The 18,097-nt window shown below is 32.2% G+C and overlaps 1 protein-coding gene across 4 annotated transcripts; it reads left to right on the top strand.

Annotated features, from left to right (window-relative positions):
- The first annotated feature begins 1,160 nt into the window (after positions 1 to 1,160).
- Positions 1,161 to 5,546, top strand: LOC114188680 (non-structural maintenance of chromosomes element 1 homolog). 4 transcript variants are annotated; one of them, XM_028077270.1, is made up of 7 exons: positions 1,161 to 1,268; positions 1,671 to 1,857; positions 2,155 to 2,351; positions 2,568 to 2,648; positions 3,989 to 4,228; positions 4,688 to 4,765; positions 4,856 to 5,546. In XM_028077270.1, the coding sequence occupies exons 2-7, from the start codon at positions 1,740 to 1,742 to the stop codon at positions 5,204 to 5,206; spliced, it is 1,065 nt and encodes a 354-aa protein (XP_027933071.1). In that variant the 5' UTR covers positions 1,161 to 1,268; positions 1,671 to 1,739; the 3' UTR covers positions 5,207 to 5,546. The 4 variants fall into 4 exon arrangements, with proteins under 4 accessions (XP_027933071.1, XP_027933074.1, XP_027933073.1 ...); XM_028077273.1 differs by having other exon boundaries at positions 1,172 to 1,268; positions 1,706 to 1,857; XM_028077272.1 differs by having other exon boundaries at positions 1,177 to 1,268; positions 1,693 to 1,857.
- The last annotated feature ends 12,551 nt before the right edge of the window (positions 5,547 to 18,097 follow it).

Genomic DNA, 18,097 nt, shown 5'->3' with positions numbered 1-18,097 from the left:
AATGGTGATGTTGAGAGGAAGCTTTGTGTTTTACAAGAAATGGCTTAAACAATGTTAAATGTTAACTTCACCCTTACGTGCTTTTTGTGCATAAGCAGTAGTTAACAGAGCCTATTATTTACAAAATTGAATTTACATCAAACCCTTATTAAACAAGACTCCCTATAAATTGTGAGAAAACAAAAAACCCTCATTTTCATCCTTTTGGAATTTAATTTTTCATACTGAACACGAAAAACTATTTGATTCTAGAAGCGATAAAGGAATCTAACTGGGTTATTCTAGTGTATAACTCTAGAACGTTTGTTGTCGAAGATGCAATCCATGTGAGGTCTAATAACCATAAGCTTAATAAAAAATAGTTAAAGCAAGATGGTTCTCTTGATTTTGACATGCAGGTCACATCATCAACACTAAAGGGTCAATCCAATAAAGATAACCAAATGAAGGAGATCTAAATAATGAAAGAGTGACTACAAGATTCAAACTCAAAGATAGCCAACCAAATAAATGTAAATGAAGCTTTGGAAGATGAAAGTTGAGTGAAAGCGATTCAAGAAAAATTGGATTAATTTGAAAAGAATGGAATTTAGATAATTGCGAAAAGAACTATGATTGGTAACAAGTGAGTATTCGATGAGTCATGTAAGAAAACGTTTTTAATTGAAAATGTTTTTTGTTAAATGGACACTACTTGATTTCACAAAAATTCATTATAATGATTTCATTATAGTAAAATATATCTAGATTATATAATTTTCTATTCTATTAATGATTTGTCTTTTAAGAAATTCAATTCTCTAGTACGATGCAGAGTGAAATGTTATAGCTTAACATTTATGTTGAAATATTATAACTTAACAAGTTGGTTCTCAATTTAGTGATAAATTAGTTATTAAAATAGACAGAATAGTTTTGCCAAACATAAATTATTAGACTTTTTTATTATTCAATAACTAATTCATGTTATCTATTCTTTTAAGTACTAAATTGCTAATTTATCCTTTTAAGAATTAACGAATTGATTTTTAATAATAAAGAAATTAAATTCAACCAACTACATGAATTGAGTGAATAAGTCATTAACTTAATAAAAACTTAATTAAATCAAATAAGTAATGGTAATTACAAGTGGACTTTAAAATGTAGAAGTTACTTTATCTTTTACAGTTCACAGAAGCATCAAGCAACAACTGTACCATTCTGAGAAGGTTTAGTTTTCAGTTTATGCCGACATCACCTTAGCACGAACACTCTCAGCAATTCTCGTAACTTCCCTTTGCTCTCTCTGAATTTCCCATATTTGGGGGTTTAATGTTTTCATCAAGACGTTGTCTTTTTTGTTTTTCATGGATTTTTAGTTTTTTTTTTGTTATGCTTGTCTATTTGTTGTTCTATGTGGGAAAGGCATGTTCTAGGTTGAGGCTGGCCCCAGTTTTGTTTTGAAAATGCTGTGATCACTTTATGTTCTTCAGTGCATTGTTTCTCATCTAAAATGTGAAAAACTCAGATGTGAGAATAAATTGTTGCTATACTAAATCTACATATTTGGTTATAATTGTTGTTTCTGGAACATAATCCACAGCTTACCGATGAATTGATATTCTGATGTAAATGCTAGGGAATAAAGTAGCAATCGTTTATTTTACCTTCCAATTTTCCTTCTTCAGAAACCCTAACCGTGGTTTTCAGCACACTTTCCCAGTCTCAGAATCTGCATTAGGGTGTGTGAAAGAACCATGTCGAGCGCCTTAAGCTGGAGACACCATGTCGTGATTCAATCTCTTTTGTCGCGGGGCCCACTCTGCGAGAAGGACATGAACGCCATGTTTGAACAGCTCACCAAGAGAAACCCAGGTTTCTAAATGTTTTCTCAACCCAAATGCTGCTTTATTCACTTTTGGTAAAGTTTTTGTTTCTTTTTTTTTTTACTGTTATAAAATGTTTGTTTACACTTGATTTAGGTTTTGAATTATGATTGGTTGTAGAGTAGAATTGCGGCATCATGAGTACTGAGGGTGAAATTTGTCTTGGTTTGATTTTAAATGCTGGTAGCAGACGCTTTTCTTTTAAATTAGAACTTGGAGTTTGTGTTTCATGTGTCCTTGATGGGTATTATTGCGACCTTGACATGGGTGAGGTTGTTTTTATTAGGTACTGAGCGGCAACTGTTCGATGGTTTCATTCTGAAAATCAACAAGGCGCTTAGTTGTGCTAATTTTGAGTTGCGTGCCTGCATAAATCAATATGATGGCCAAGTTTATTATGGTGTGGTCAATACCGTTGCTGACGAACATTCCAAGTTAGGGACGAAGTATAGTGTTCCGCAAATTGCCTTTTACAAGGCCATTGTAAGTTTTGCTCAACTTGATTGTGTTTTTCTGTCTGTGTTCATTTGTGTAATGTGTAGTATTTAGTATTTGCGGTTCTGTGTGTTTCCCTCTTGGGCATTGTGTTTGTGTCATTGGATGCATAGTGTGGTTTCTTTGAAATGGGAACTATTTTTTCGTGCCTGGTATTCGACATCTGAAGCAACTAATCTTGTGTCTTTCTTTGGCTAACAACAGATTGAAGCAATTGTACAGGATGCCTCTGCAAAAGGTGTTATCTTCAGCATCCATGCTCTCAATCTTAGTTTGGATGGCCAGGTTATAAACTTTTTCACCCGGTTGCATATTTCCAATTGTAAGAAAATTAATGTTGTTTCAGCCTGGCTGCTAGCCAAACGTTGTTAAACGATTGTAAGAGGATTGAAAATGGTAAAAGATTGAAACTCAAGGATCATAGTAAACTACTTGTAAGAGTTATGCAAACATGCAAAATTTCCACAATTTTTTTCTGAATCTCCATAGAGATTATGTTAGGACATTAAAAGTGTATGTTAGGAGAAATAAAATAGGGAGTTAGTTAGTTAGGAGGGCAGGTTGTTAGTAGGTGGTTGAAGGGTGTGAGTCTTCTGTTAGGAAGACTATAAATAAGAGAGGGTGCTGTTTGGTTGGGGTTAGCTTTTATTTTTGGAAGAATTGGTGTAAACAGGAATCAATAACTGATCCTATGAGAAGGGATTTGTCTTCCCTGGACGTGTTCAGTTTTCAAAGAGGAATACTACGAGGTTTTTGCTCGTGTTCTGTGTGTTGTTTGTGTGTGTGTGGGGTGTGATCAGGTTTCTAGCATCAAGAAACCTATCAGATTATCTACCCTACGTGTTCTTATGGGTTCTCATCTCAAAGTGATCCTAAAACACATGCATAGGTACGTCAGTAACTTAGAACAACATAGGAATTTTAATTGGGAGCAATCAGTAGAGAAATATTTGTCTAGAAAAACTATTAAACACATGATTATACTATCCCAAAACACTACCTGATAAATACAAACAAAAATACATAATTGTCCCCACAGACATTAAACCTGCAATTTTTATTTTAACTAAGTCTTAATATAAGAGCTATTAAAACTGCAGTAATTATTAAAATTAATTCCTATATTTCCTAGAATAGACTTTTCAAATTTTTGTTCTTTGTGGGTGGTTTGACATCTTATCAGACAATTTGATTATAAATACTCTATTTAGTGCATAAGCTTAGAATTTGCTCAAAATTCACATCAATAAGGACTATGACATTTTAAACATGCATGCTTTGAGGAACTACTTCTTGTTCGGTGTTCTGAAGCCAAATAAAATGGTGCAAGCCTACTCTTATAAGAGAATCTTCTGCTCAACTTCATTAATTTGCTTACATGTCTTTAATAGTTCATATTCACACAATACACATTTTGGATTGCAGGGTGATTATTTTTGGGTACCAAATCATGTACTCATGGAGAACAAGATACTCTGCACAAAGATTTGCCCCTTCCATTTGATGGGAATGCTTTAGGATATTTTTTGGGACAGTTGTAACGGATCTCAAAATGCAAATGTTTTTATTCTTCTATCCATTGCAAATTTAAAATAAAATGTATAATTTTCATGGTATATATTCAGGTTACAATTATGACAGATCCACAATCTCAAGGAAGCCAGTCAGATGTGCCATCTACTTTGAAAACTTTTAGTTTGTCTCAAAAGGAGAAAACCCTGAATGAACTTGTGCAGGACCAGTGGCTTAATTTGACAACAGAGGGTGTTATTAAACTTGGTCTGAAGTCATTTCTTGATCTTCGCAGTTGGTTTCGAAATAATGATGTTCCATCCTGTCATGTTTGCAATGAAGCTGGAATAAAGGTTGTTCTTGTTGCGTTGTTACAGCTCTTTTTTGTTATTCTTTTCCCATCAATAGTTGTGATTACTTTGAATCATTGTCAGGCTTTCCTTACGTTTTTTATTGGGATTTAAATGTTCTGTTTTGTTTATCGTACATAAATTTGTAGTAGATTTTTGAAAAAAGGTTACTTATTGATCTGATTAGAAGATCTTTAACAAATTGGGTGGTTCCTCTTAAATTATATGCACACCAATAATCCTTGTTCATATATTAAAATTTCTCTAAATATTATGAGGAATTCCTACTGTCTACTTACCTGGTTTGTGGAGGCAGTGACAACCGAAAACAATAAAGTCACTAATTTTGTTTCTTTTAGAAGAACAGAAAAGGAAGTTGAAATATGCTGATAGTACCAAATATACTTACAACACATTGCTGCTTTGCTTGAGTCTGATAATTCATTCGGCAATGTCTGACAGGCAGAGGTGTGCCAAAACGAAAATTGTACTGTGCGAATTCATCGGTATTGCCTGAAGCAACTTTTCTTGCAGGGCAAGGTATTGATTGGTATTATTAGTCTTATTTCATTTTTACACTAGAAAGGTGAAAAGCTTTTGATCATCTTGCTATAACTAACTCGTGATTAGGTTGCCAAAGTTTGCCCAAGTTGTGGCACTTCCTGGCCACATACAGTACCGAAGGAGGAGGCCTTGCAGACGGGAGATGACAGTGAACCTAGACAAAGTCAACGGGTGACTAGATCTGATCGAAAGAGGCAAAGTGCTAACGGGGTTGTTGTTGATGATGGATTTGGATGCAGTAGTCAGGATGAGCTGAACGAAAACAAAGAAATCCAGAATGGTAATGTATTGGCACGGAAAAGAAGAAGAGGACGCCAAACAGATGATGCAGAAACAGGAGGACCTGGTGCATCACAATCTTCAGCAGCTATTTCAGGTTTCAGAAGAGTGACTCGAAATTCTGCTCGTCTGAAATAAACAATGGTGCTTTATACTGCTTCTTGGTGAAGCACTGTACATTTTGCTGCTGACCGCTGTAATTTATGCTGCTGACCGCTGTAATTTATGCTGAACTTTTGAGGATATTTGAATGGTCTTTTGTTGTAAATGCTGTTAGCTAGTTTTAGTGACTATTTCTAAATCAGCAATCTTATGTTATTCCTCTGGCGTGAAACGCCAATCCTCTTAGCAAACACAGTGTAAATTCGTCTCTGGTGTCAAAGGGATCAAAATTCGAGCCGTATTGACAGTTGAGGTAGAGGCATGATTATTTTTCTCAACTGATATAGAATTGTTTAGCAGTGTTGTGCTTCTTTAATTGCCGCGTTGTGTTTAGCATGGCATCAAATAGTTAGATATCACATTTCTAATGCCGGTGACTAGGAATTTTTATAGAGATAATCATCAATGTTTATACGGAAAGAACAGTAACATTATGTTGGACTCGATGTTCAAACTAAGATTCATGGTTTAAGTGAATAAAAAAACATGAATGAAATTAGAAGACTTGTTAAAATTAGTTTCAGTTTTTAGTTAAAATTCAATATTAGCAAAATTAATAATTTGTACTTTCAACCTATTGCTTAAAATACATGACTTCGATTTTTTTATGTAAGAACATTAGATGCGGATAACTTTTAAATATTTATACGAACATTCTTTTAAAGTTTTGAAACATTTATTCTCTTTGTAAGCTTCTGATTAATTTTAGTAAAAAAAAGAAACATTTAGACAGTGGTATTCAACAGAAATTTGGCAGCAGGGTCTATTGAGTATTATGCTGAAATAACAGTAATAAAAGCCAAACTCAACAAAAATAATGAAAAGGCTCATGATTTAACCTTTGTTCACTTCCACATATTTGCTTTTCCGATAGACGGAAAGGCGAGTGATTAGGTTGTTCATTTCGACAGATGAGCGCGTATTTGAGCGTTGATACGAGGGATGGGTGAGACAGAAGATCTTTGGTGTGGGGAGTGGACCTGAGGTTAATTAGCGTGTTTTAACTAATGGTGTGTTCACTTCGAGGAGAGTGATCGAGAGAGAGAGAGTGAATGGGTTTGAGTTGATTTAAGAGTGAAATTTGTGTTTTTTTTTTTTTAAGGGATTTAGAAGTGATGATGAGTAAATTTAGAAGTAATTTTTGTGAAAGTTTGAGAAAGATTTGATTGATGTGATAGATTAAAAAAAATGTTTTAGTAGAAGTAATAATCAAATTACCATTTAGCCCTTAGTTAAATTAGTATTGTAAATTAATTTCTTAATTTTTTTAAACACAACAAATGAAACTAAAAAAATTAATAAAAAGAAAAAAAATATACATATATATATATATATATATATATATATATATATATATATATATAATTTTTCAATTTTCCATAATAAGGTGTAATGAAAGTTGTTATTGATCTTCAAATGCATTTTTTTTTCATTTATAATTTGCAAGAATATCAAACAATATTGTAGAATTGACTTTGTTTTAGTTGCAATAATGTTATAAATTCAATTAAATGGAACTAAAAAGTTTGACGTCATGAAATATAAATAAAGTTCTTAAAATAAATACAACCAAAGAGTGCTACCATACATGTAATGGAGTAGAACATTCTTAATCCTCTAATTTATGGAGAATTAAGTTCACATTTAAATTAACTTCTGCCATCTGTCTGTTGACATCAAGAGTCAAATTGAATAAATTTTCTTCTATTCCGTGAACGCATCCTTGCAAATCTTCCATTCCTTGCATTCTATTTTGCAAGTCTTGCACACCATCCCACACTCGATTAAGCATATGAGAATGTAACTGGAAGGGAGGTTCTTCATGATTACCAATAGAATGGTCAGGTTGTATACCGTGCTCGTCATGCAAAGGATTTTGTGGTTGACCTTGCACTTCATCATCATTAACGGCACAATCATGTTGCCATACACCGTCAACATTAACGATATTCAACCTCTTCAAAGAACTCGTGGAAAAATGATGTCTCTTCCCGATAGTTGTTCTTGTATCTGCAGAAACATTCACTCCACAGTATTGCATAATTTGGGTTATCAATATACCATATGAAAGAGGAGTGTCACTGTCCTTGCACTTAAGCATGTGTTGCATTATATGATGTGGCCAATTAATTGATATGTTATTTTTAAGCAACCACAACATGAAAATGTCTTTGTGCAACAACTTTGCAAAATTAGTTAAGCGTGGTGTCAAAATATGCACTATGACATAGTGTAGTAGTCTGTCACTGACTGATCTCACACGTTGACCCTGCATCTCTGGAATCAGCATAAAAGATAATGCCATATCACGATCAAAAGGGAGGTCCTCTGGTATATCCGTAAAGCTCACAGTTCGACCCTCATACTTCAAATGACAAATATTAAACCAGTCATCAGGTTTTAGTTTAATTCTTCTTTTGTTTACCTCACTTAATAGGTATCCATTACCAGAGATCCTTAGGTTTGAATAGAAAACTTTGATCAAATCTAGATAGAAAGGACCATCTAGAGACACAAAGTCGGCGAGCCCTTGATAAACAAGATGATGATGGAAATAAAGCCCAGATGTAGTGAATGAATCATAATTCATAATTTTTGGCTCCACAATTTTTCTGATATAAAATTCATGTGCATAGTGTTCCATCTGACGGATGTCGCTAAAGAAACGTCGTTGATCTAAAACATCTCCGACGTATGGCCTTTTTGGTGCTAGTGGGTCAGTGTCTGTTGCAACCTGTTTTTCTTTTCGACTTTTTTTGTCTTGTATGTGATGATGAGGACGCCATTGTTTAATAACTTCAAGTACAAATAATGATAAAGAACATAGTTATAATTAAGTATCAAAACAATAACATAATTCAAATTTGAAGTTCACAAGAAATACAAAAAACATCATCAAACATAATCCATAGGAAATACAAAGACATGACATGATAGTTGTAGTTCGAAGTAGTACATCATACCATAAGTTTCAAAACAAGGTCAGACGAATAACCCATCATGAACACATAAACAAACATAACATCGTAATAAACGATTTACAAAATGATAACAAAAAAACATGAACTCCTAATCCAAACTGATCTAGTCCTTGTGTCAGATGCAAGTGTCATTTTCCCCCATCATCATGTTCAAGAGCTTACTCCACCTAAGATTGCCAAGCATTCCCATTAACATCTTCACGGCCATAGGGTGGGTGCACAAGAAATCATAACACTAGTCCATAAGCTTAGGATCCTGTATATTCATCCCTTCAAGCATCTCCCATATATCACTTTCGGTGTATTGGAATGTAGCATTGCGACGCAACATCCCCACTTGCTAACTGAGAATATCCTTGCACTTTTCAATGGCAATTACTTGTCTCTCCGTGATGTAGCTCATTTTCTCGAATTGCGAGTTTCCTGACCCCATTACATCCATGAAACCATCCAACTTTGTGCTCAACTTGTCAAATTGTGAGTCTTATAAATCTACCATGGGGGCCTTGCGCTTTGATCCACGAGATTTCGAAGTCCCCCCAGATGGCACAGATTTAGTTGGGCCAGGACTATACTCATCCATATGAGGTGGTGAGGTTGGAGGGTATGCATCAGAACTATCAAGGGTTGGTGCATCAGGGATGTAGGCCATTTCATTGTTCAAGTTAACATCCACGCGAGATTGGTGTCACATGCGACGTGCTTGTCGTGCTGTTCGAACTCCCCCACCTGTAGCTCTATCAGCTGCCCATAGCTCCTCCATTAAGTCGTAATGCCTAACGCTAATGACCTTCCATTTTGCTACAGTTAGCTTGGCCTGAAATGAGTTTGAAGCAAATTATATCAAATAAATCAAATTTTATACTTTATTCATATATAAAGTGTATATAAATTAACCTTGATTAGGTCTTCCCAAACCTCGTCTTCAGCCTAAAATCGCCTACTTATTGGACTCCATGAAAATCCACTAAGGGAATTAAACAAGTCATGCACTTCACGCCATTTCTCCTTCAATACCTTTTGTCTATTTTTCACATGATTTTTTGTTACACCAACAAAACCAGCTTGGTGAAGATTTCCAATGATATTGTTATATGCTTGGGAGGTCTAGTTGTCGTCCACCCTGTTTCCCATTCGCGCTTCTTCTATCATAGCATTCAAAAGCTTTTCGTCCATCTCCTGTCCATTTCATAAATTCTCGCGGCCCGGCACCTGATTCTGTCGCAATACTCTTTCCCCTGTTCATGTTTTCACCTAGTTGAACAAAATTCATCACATTATAATAAACTATTAAATCATTTTTTACGAATGATAAACTTTTTCATTAAACATGGCATACTCAAACAATGCAACCAAGTACAGTATCTAAGAGTTTTCATAATCTTGCCACATTTGTTCTACTAAATCATCCCTAAAGTTACAACCAATCCTATAATCATCTTCACGAACTTGAGAGATGTTACTTTCCATTTGCTCTTCCATCAACTCTCGATCCACCTCATCAATTAAGGCTTCATCATTATCCACCCCACGTAGATAGTTGTGTAGGATGCAGCAAGCTAAACCAATGTCTGTCATTGTATCCACAACATAATAAGGTTCACTTCCACTTGCAATGATAGGGAATCTTTTCTTCAACACACCAAATGTTCTTTCAATAACGTTTCTCAGTGATGAATGGCAATGGTTAAACAACTCTCGTGGATTTTGTGGGCCTCTTCGTGTGAACTCTTTAAGTTGATATCTCACACCTCTATACAGTGTCATTATCGCTCTTTCCTACACGAATCATGACATTTGACTTATTAGTGTGTCACCATTGTAGAAATAAATTAAACTTAATGAACACACTAACCTTCAGGTATGATCAACAAATCATCTCTAACTAGAGCATCCTTCAATATTCTTGAATCAGATGTTGTCCCTTCCCAACCAGCTAAAACATAAGTGAATTTCATATCGAAATCACACGTGACAAACACATTTTGAGTTAGCCAGTCCTTCCTCCCTCGAAACCTTGCGGCATCAAACCTTGGGACCCTTACGCGTACATGAGTTCTATCTATTGCCCCTAAACAATCCTATTTGATATACGAAACAAAGTTATATAAAGATCTTATTGTACATGTTAAAATTGAAAACATAGACTGGAATAATTTGAGTTATACCTTAATGTATGGAAAAAATTGACGATTGTTGGCCAAGTGAGGATGAACCTCATTTCTTGATGGCTGAATTAAAAATTCAGACTCCAAGGTCAAAATTGCATCCAACACATTGTGGAAATGTTTGCTAACAGTTGACCCTGAACGATGGAAAAAGAATGCGACACTTATATTTTTCACGTTATGGCCAATTATGTGAAAAATTTTAGCCACTTGTTCCTAACCCAGTTGCCCGTAGTCGCTCGCACAGGTTAATGAATGCCTCTGTCCCATACGAATGATATCACGACATCGATTAGTATGCACCAAGTAAGACATAAGTTGTTGTCTTCGACGATCTTTGTTCGGCCAAACTTCCCTACAAATATTGCTATGATTTGAATATATATATATATATATATATATATATATATATATATATATATATATTGAACGCATGTGCAACAATGCATAACATTGTTTGTGGCTATTACTGTACGAATTTGTAATTGCCGGTGTAAAAGTGTGACTATATTGAAGTCCACACCCACAACATCATCAACTACATCATCACCATCCAAATAAGAAAGTTCTAATTCTTCTTCCATGTATGTCACCTTTAAGAAATGTAAAAACTATTACCTCCACAAAATACATGTAATTATGAACTATTATAAACATCCTACTTTAAAAAACCCCAACAATAAATTCCCATTAACAAAATACAAATATTTCCTTCAATAATAACACTTACAATTAACAATGCAATCAATCCATTATGTATCCATAAATAAAACATGAAATCTATCCAAAAAAAAAATACAAATAACACATTTCATGCCATAAATAACACATTTCATAAGTAACAAAAATACCACACTTGAACATGTTACATACCTCTGTTTTAGCTTTCAAGACTTCAAACAAATTTCCACAAATGTCAAAGACCTACACCAACCGAATCATATTAGAATCTTCAAATCACACAAAATAAGTTGTTCTCCTAACTACAAACATACCTCAACCACGTACAAGGGTCGTCACACTCACAGTTGGACCACTTCCACGAACACACAACACAACTCAGATCCACCAAGTACCAAGCATAACACCACAACACAAAACCACGAACACACCACACCACAACAAACCTACACCAACAAACATATTATGGAAACTTGTAACTCAAAATCAACCCGGACCATGAAATAACTAACCTCCACCACTTAGAAGGAGACGCAAACCCGCCTCAACCACAATCCATAATTATTCACCACCTGCAAGTAAATATGAACAATAGGTCAGCCACCACAGTTACAAGACGTCCTAAGCCTTTCAACCCGTGCAAGACCACCTCTTGAATCCCTTGCACTGTTGTGTTCGACCACCTTCTGCACACAAAAAAAATTAAACATTAGGAAACCAAGCAGCCATGGCGGAAGGAAGGAAAATCGGATCTAAAAAGGACTCAAAACACACCATATCCGATCCACCACAGAACGTATTCGATCCACACACTTGTATCCAATCCACCCAAATGGTATCCGATCCAGCCCAATCGTATTCGATCCAGCCTCAGCACGTATCCGATCCAGCCTGAGCACGTATCCGATCCAACTATCCAGCGTATCCGATCCAACACAATGGGATCAAATCCTTCACACATGGGATCTCGTTTTCTCCGCAACATGGTTGCAACTTCTCATGGTTGCAGCGACAGTGTGTTTGCATTGCAGCGGAGAGGTGGTAAATGGGGCATAAATTGGATGTGTTCCTTAACATTTCACAACTCAAATCAAACAATAGTACACACACACCAGTTAAAAACTCAACTTACACACACACATTTAAAAAAAAAAACAGCACACTCACCTGAAATGGCAGCATAGCGAAACAGATATCTCTACCAAAACCAAAAACCCAGGCAGCCTTCTCCCCTGTTATAACTTATACACTCCACCAATACCAGCTACCAACCTATCTAACTTATTCAATACGTATTTAATGGCTTTTTTTCAGTCAAACAAATTCAAACAGCTTTGTATGGTCATAAACGTCAGGAATCTAATGCTTTTTTCAAGAATATTACACAATGCATGGTTGCTGAACAGTGCTAAAAAAATACTGACTTACGTACCATCCCACACCATGCATGGCACGTGAGAGAGATGACAAGGGTAAATATGTAATACCCCAACCCAATCCCACCAAATCTTCGCATATAACCCGCGATTACAAATGTGATGGATTCCTGACATACTCGCTCTGCCATTTGCATACATACCCTTAAGCGAACATCACATTCATTCTGATTTCTTTCCTCGCAAAGTTTCTCTCCTTAAAACAAACACAACATAAGAGTTTTGTTTTTTTCTTCTGCAATTTCAATATTTTTTCTGCACCCAAAATATTTTTTAAATTTCAAAAATATTCTTTAATCATTTAACCAGTTCAACAGATTTCATCTCCAAAATTATCTACAAATGTTGATTTTTAATAAATGATTCTTCCAAATATCGATATCAGATGAAGATTTCGTAATTCAGAATATCAAAAATATATAATAAAATGATTATATATATATATATATATAGTGGCGGATCTTGACGAAAATTGTTGGGGGAACCAAAATAATACATCAAAAGTTTATATATTTAATTATTGTCACTAATAAAATAAAAATAAATACATAATTTAGTATAATAATAACTAAAAAAGAAATCACACATATCTAAAAAATTGTCAAAAGAAAATTCAATAATAATCAAACCACACTTAAAATCCATTTATAAAAAACACAAAGTACAATATTTTTTTCTATTTTCATAAAATAAAAAATTAATATACAAGAGGCTGATTAAATAAATGATTAAACTAATATTTTACTATCAAGTGAGACAAGAGATATTTACCTTCTTTTTGATTTCTTCGAGAATGGAAGAAAACTGATGAGAGATGAGAGCAAAAATAATAGATCTTTTACTCTTCAGAAATAAAAGAAGATAGGTGAAAATAATTTGTGAGAAAATCAAGACATATAATGGAACTACAATTAAAATTTGGTTATAAAAAAATACATAATATAATATTTTTTTCTTTTATGTTCATAAAATAAAAATTTATATAAAACAGGATCATTAAATAAATTATTAAATTAGTATTTCACTATCAATTGAGACCAAAGAATTACCTTCTTTTTTTCTCCCTCGAGTATGGAAGAGAACAGAGGAGAAATAAAAGCAAAAATGATAGATCTTTTTCTCTTCAAAAACAAAAGAAAACAGTTGAGAATGAGATATGAAAACAATTTGTGAGAAACTCAAGACATATAATGGAATCACAATTAAGATTCGATTACAAAAAAAAACACACAGTACATTTTGTTTTCTTCTATATTCATGAAATAAACAATTAATATAAAAGAGGATTATTAAATAAATTATTAAACTAATATTTCACTATTAATTTAGACCAAAGAATTATCTTCTTCTTTTCTTCCACGAAAATGGAAGAGGATGGAGGAGAAATAATAGATCTTTTTCTCTTCAAAAACAAGAAAAAACAGATGAGAATGGAATATAAAAACAATTTATGAGAAACTCAAACCATAATAAATAAAAAATATCTTAATAAATCTTTTTATTCTTTATTTTTTATTATGTTTAATTTTATATTTTATTTATTATGTTTATAAAAAAAATAAAATATTTGATTTAATTATAATATATTTTTTAATATTTATAGTATAAAAAAAATTAAAATATATATAATATAAAATAAATTTAAAACGTTTAAAAGCCATGGCCCCTCCTACCGTGGTCCGCCAATATAAATAAATATATATATATATATATATATATATATATATATATATATATATATATATATATATATATATTAATTAGTGAAAGTGAACATTAAAAGTAGACATTCGGAAATAAATAAATATATATATATATATATAATTTTTACTTTTTTTCAAATTTAATGTTTAATTAATTTTAATTTTATTTATTCTTTAATACATTGTATAATAAACTGAAAAAATAATTAAAGTCAAAAATATTAAACTTTAAATAAAATAAAAATATCTAAAACAGAATATTAAGGTTTAATTATTCTTCTAATTCAATTTACTTCTTCATTTTATTTATTTTTTGAAATATATATATATATATATATATATATATTAATTATATATACTTTTTAATTTTTATTCTGTTTCTGTTTCAGTTATTTTAATTTTACTTAAAGTTTAATTTTTAAAATTTTAATTTTTTTCTTTAGTTTAATATCTTTTGTTTTATTTATCTTTTATCTTTTATTATATGTTTTAAAAATAAAATAAAATATTAAAAACGAAATTGAAATATTAAAAGATGAATAAAACAAAATATTATTAAACATTAAATAAAAGTATATATATATATATATATATATATATATATATATATGTATATATATTATTTTTTAATTTATATTATTTCTTAACTTTATTTATTTTTAAAGTATGTTTATAATTAATATATATATATATATATATATATATATTATCTTTTATTTTTTTATTTTTTTCGAATTTTATTTAAATTTTAATGTTTTTGAATTTCAATTATTTTTTTATGTTTTTTTGACTCCTTTTAAAAAATTTAATTGAAATTTGTTTTAATATAATGTGTTAAAAAATATATAAAATTAAAAGAAAAACTAAACTTTAACTTTAAAAAAATTTAAATGAAAAGAATATATATATACTGACATCCGGAAGTCTGGCATCTTCATTGGATGTTGAAATCCGAAAGTATCCTTTTTCAAAAGTTAACATCCCGAAGCAACTTAGAAGTGAGATTTGGGTTAGTCTAATTTAATGGTCAAAGGATATTATTGGTCATGCCTAGATTGTACCGATAACCATGTAACTACAAAGAAGATGTTAATATCTGGACTCAGAAACTATAAACCTCTTCTGTTAAGAAAATCATATAACAACAAAGTAATAAACAAATTTAAAGTGCTCCTTCACGGGGAAAATGTTCTTACAACTCAAGTTTCAGATACTCTAAGATAAAATATCAAAAATCAATTATAGGAAAAAAGTTTGAATAACGTGAGACACCAAAAGGGTATAATCTATTCATAGTCCAAAGAGAATAAAATCCTGCATAAATTTTGATCAAATATAAAAGTATAGATAAATACTAATTAAACATAAAATCTTTTAAAATAGTGAAAGATCATTAAAATAATAGGAAAACTAAATTCTATGATAATATAATGTTCCCATAAATGCTATAGTCTTTCAATATGCTTAATCCATTCTACATCAGGAGGAGACTTTCAATAAGAGATTAGCCTTCATTTTTTTAAGATAACAAAATACTTCCCAGAATATATGAAGTTATCAACAAAGTTTAAGATTTGAAAGTAGAATTCAACCTCTTGGAGTGATGTTGCAAAGATTCATGGATATCATGATTCATGGATAACACGAAACACATTTCACATGTTGAAAAAAATCAACGTAATTGGGTTAAAAGGACTACATTCATTCATTTTTAAGGTTTAGGGATCAAAATTTATCAAAGTTTTGACCAGAGACGAATTTCAACTTTTGGCGAAAGTTCAAGGACTAAAAACATACTTAACCCTAATACTTATTACATAACTTAAGAAAGAGAGAGAAGAAAAAAATTGCTCTAGTCAAACAACATACGACTCCCAAGGAAACAACCAACTTCAAAGAGAATATCAAGTTCCGATATTACAGTACTTGAAATGAATTTGTGTTACATTGTTATCCAATTCAAAGAGCACAAAATGTTTTAAGAAATTAGAAGGAAACTTTCTTAAGTCATTGTTATCTTCAACTTGTATCCTACTTAAGCAAGTACTAAAAATAGCTAGGAAAATGCTACTTACCCAGAAAATTTGATAGTAGGGTCTTTCAGTTCATCTACTCACATATCAAAATCTCCAATAGTTGAGCTTTAACTGGTGAGTGCCATGCTTTGCTGTTTCACAAACATGATAATTTCAATCATTCCCTGCATAATTAAATTTATCATAATAACTTTGTCAAAAAAATCATAACAAATTATTGTTAATGATTATTTATCTAGTTATAGAGTGAATAAAAGTTGTTGACTTCACTCTTGTCTAAGAATATGGAACTTCTTTTGTAACCACCTAGCAATGTCCTTGTCACTACTGATCAAACACAAAGAAGATACTACATGGTTGCACATGCATATCTAACAACCCAAATTCCAAAAGTCATTCATGTGCATTTCCAATCACGACAAAAATCAAAGAAAGTTAGCTGCTAAAAACCTTGACTCTTCTTTTAGCAAAAAACTTCTTTGAACATTAGTTAGTTCCTCCATTTCATTGATCAATCTATGTTCTTCATCACCTTCTACTCATTTTCTGTCTGTTTTTTAGTGGTGGGATCATGCTTCTGAGTTGGTAAAAGAGCTTTTCTAATGTCAATCTGACAAATAACAACATCAAACCCCTCACATAACGTGAAACAATAGGATTGGATCTTTTTTATAAATTCAATCAAATATCATAATGAAATTCAAATCATGTACTTGCTTTAGAATATACTTGAAATCTTGCTTCCCAAATACCTAAAATCATTGTAGAGAGATTTGACCTTCAAAACAACTGCATTAAAAGCATTAAACTTAACAATATTGATTTCATCTAATTCTCCAATGATTACCAAAAATGCATCATCACATCTCAGATAATTTAAATAAAAATATGTCTTCAGTTGTTAGCTCTTGATCCTTAATTGGTAAATCAACTATATCAATGAAGGTTATAGAAGTTATTGGAAAGACAATCTATGTTGGATCTAGTTATGGAGGAAGCTAAAGTGCAACCTGAAGAAATCTAGAATTTGAGAAGCTAGCTTCTCGAATGCAATCTAAAGAGCACTACCAACATATAAAATCAAGATCCTTAGGCAACATTTTGAAAGGCTTAATGTACCACCCAACAAAAACTTGGAGGAGATAAAATTAACAGCCCAAAGATTCATTGGTTGTACCTGAGGCTGATGCATAACATCTCCTTGACAGCACATGTGAACTTCTTTTTGAGAACATGGTTGATTGAAAATTAAAAAGTTTTTTCAATCCTTTTGAAGCAATCCAGAAAAAAAATCATTATAACATAAAGTACACACGGTGAAATCTCTCCAGTCAAACTCGATAATGAAAATATCACTAGTCAAAATCCATGCTTATATATGAACAAGGTAATCCATTCAATAGAAAACCTAGTGGAAAGAAGCATAAACTATAGCACATGCTAAATCATAAAACTTTGAAGTTCAACCGCCTTTCCACCAATTAACATAATTGTGTGTTGAGGGTGACCTTTGCTACAATTTAAAATCTATGATCAGGCTTTTCCAATTAAGATCACCAGATTTAAATTAACTCAATAAAAAATCAATTATCCTAACCTTGAAACAAACAAACTCCATGTTATTAACTCTCTAAGTTCTCCTCATCATTTTACCATTGTCATTTTATCCTTCTTTTCTGCACTTTTTGACGCCTGTAAACCCAAACTTCTATTCCTTGGCCCAATAACTTCTCTTCTTCCTCTTGCTCTGTTTACAAAAAAAATAAAAAATGTATAACTAAACAAAGCACCCAATAAAAATGTTTACAAAACTTTTTGTTTGACCGGAGTATGGAACCATTGAATACCAAAACCTAAAATTT

The sequence above is a fragment of the Vigna unguiculata genome, chromosome 6 (genome assembly GCF_004118075.2).
Source record: "Vigna unguiculata cultivar IT97K-499-35 chromosome 6, ASM411807v1, whole genome shotgun sequence".
In the NCBI taxonomy this organism is placed as follows: domain Eukaryota; kingdom Viridiplantae; phylum Streptophyta; class Magnoliopsida; order Fabales; family Fabaceae; genus Vigna; species Vigna unguiculata.
This window is presented reverse-complemented; position numbering and strand designations above follow the sequence as displayed.

What these genes read in the sequence shown, in the direction of transcription:
- LOC114188680 (XM_028077270.1), top strand. Translation starts at nt 1,740, where the DNA reads ATGTCGAGCGCCTTAAGCTGGAGACACCATGTCGTGATTCAATCTCTT. An exon ending in ATCTTAGTTTGGATGGCCAG is followed by an intron (nt 2,649 to 3,988) that starts GTTATAAACTTT and finishes GTATATATTCAG; the next exon opens with GTTACAATTATGACAGATCC. An exon ending in GCAATGAAGCTGGAATAAAG is followed by an intron (nt 4,229 to 4,687) that starts GTTGTTCTTGTT and finishes AATGTCTGACAG; the next exon opens with GCAGAGGTGTGCCAAAACGA.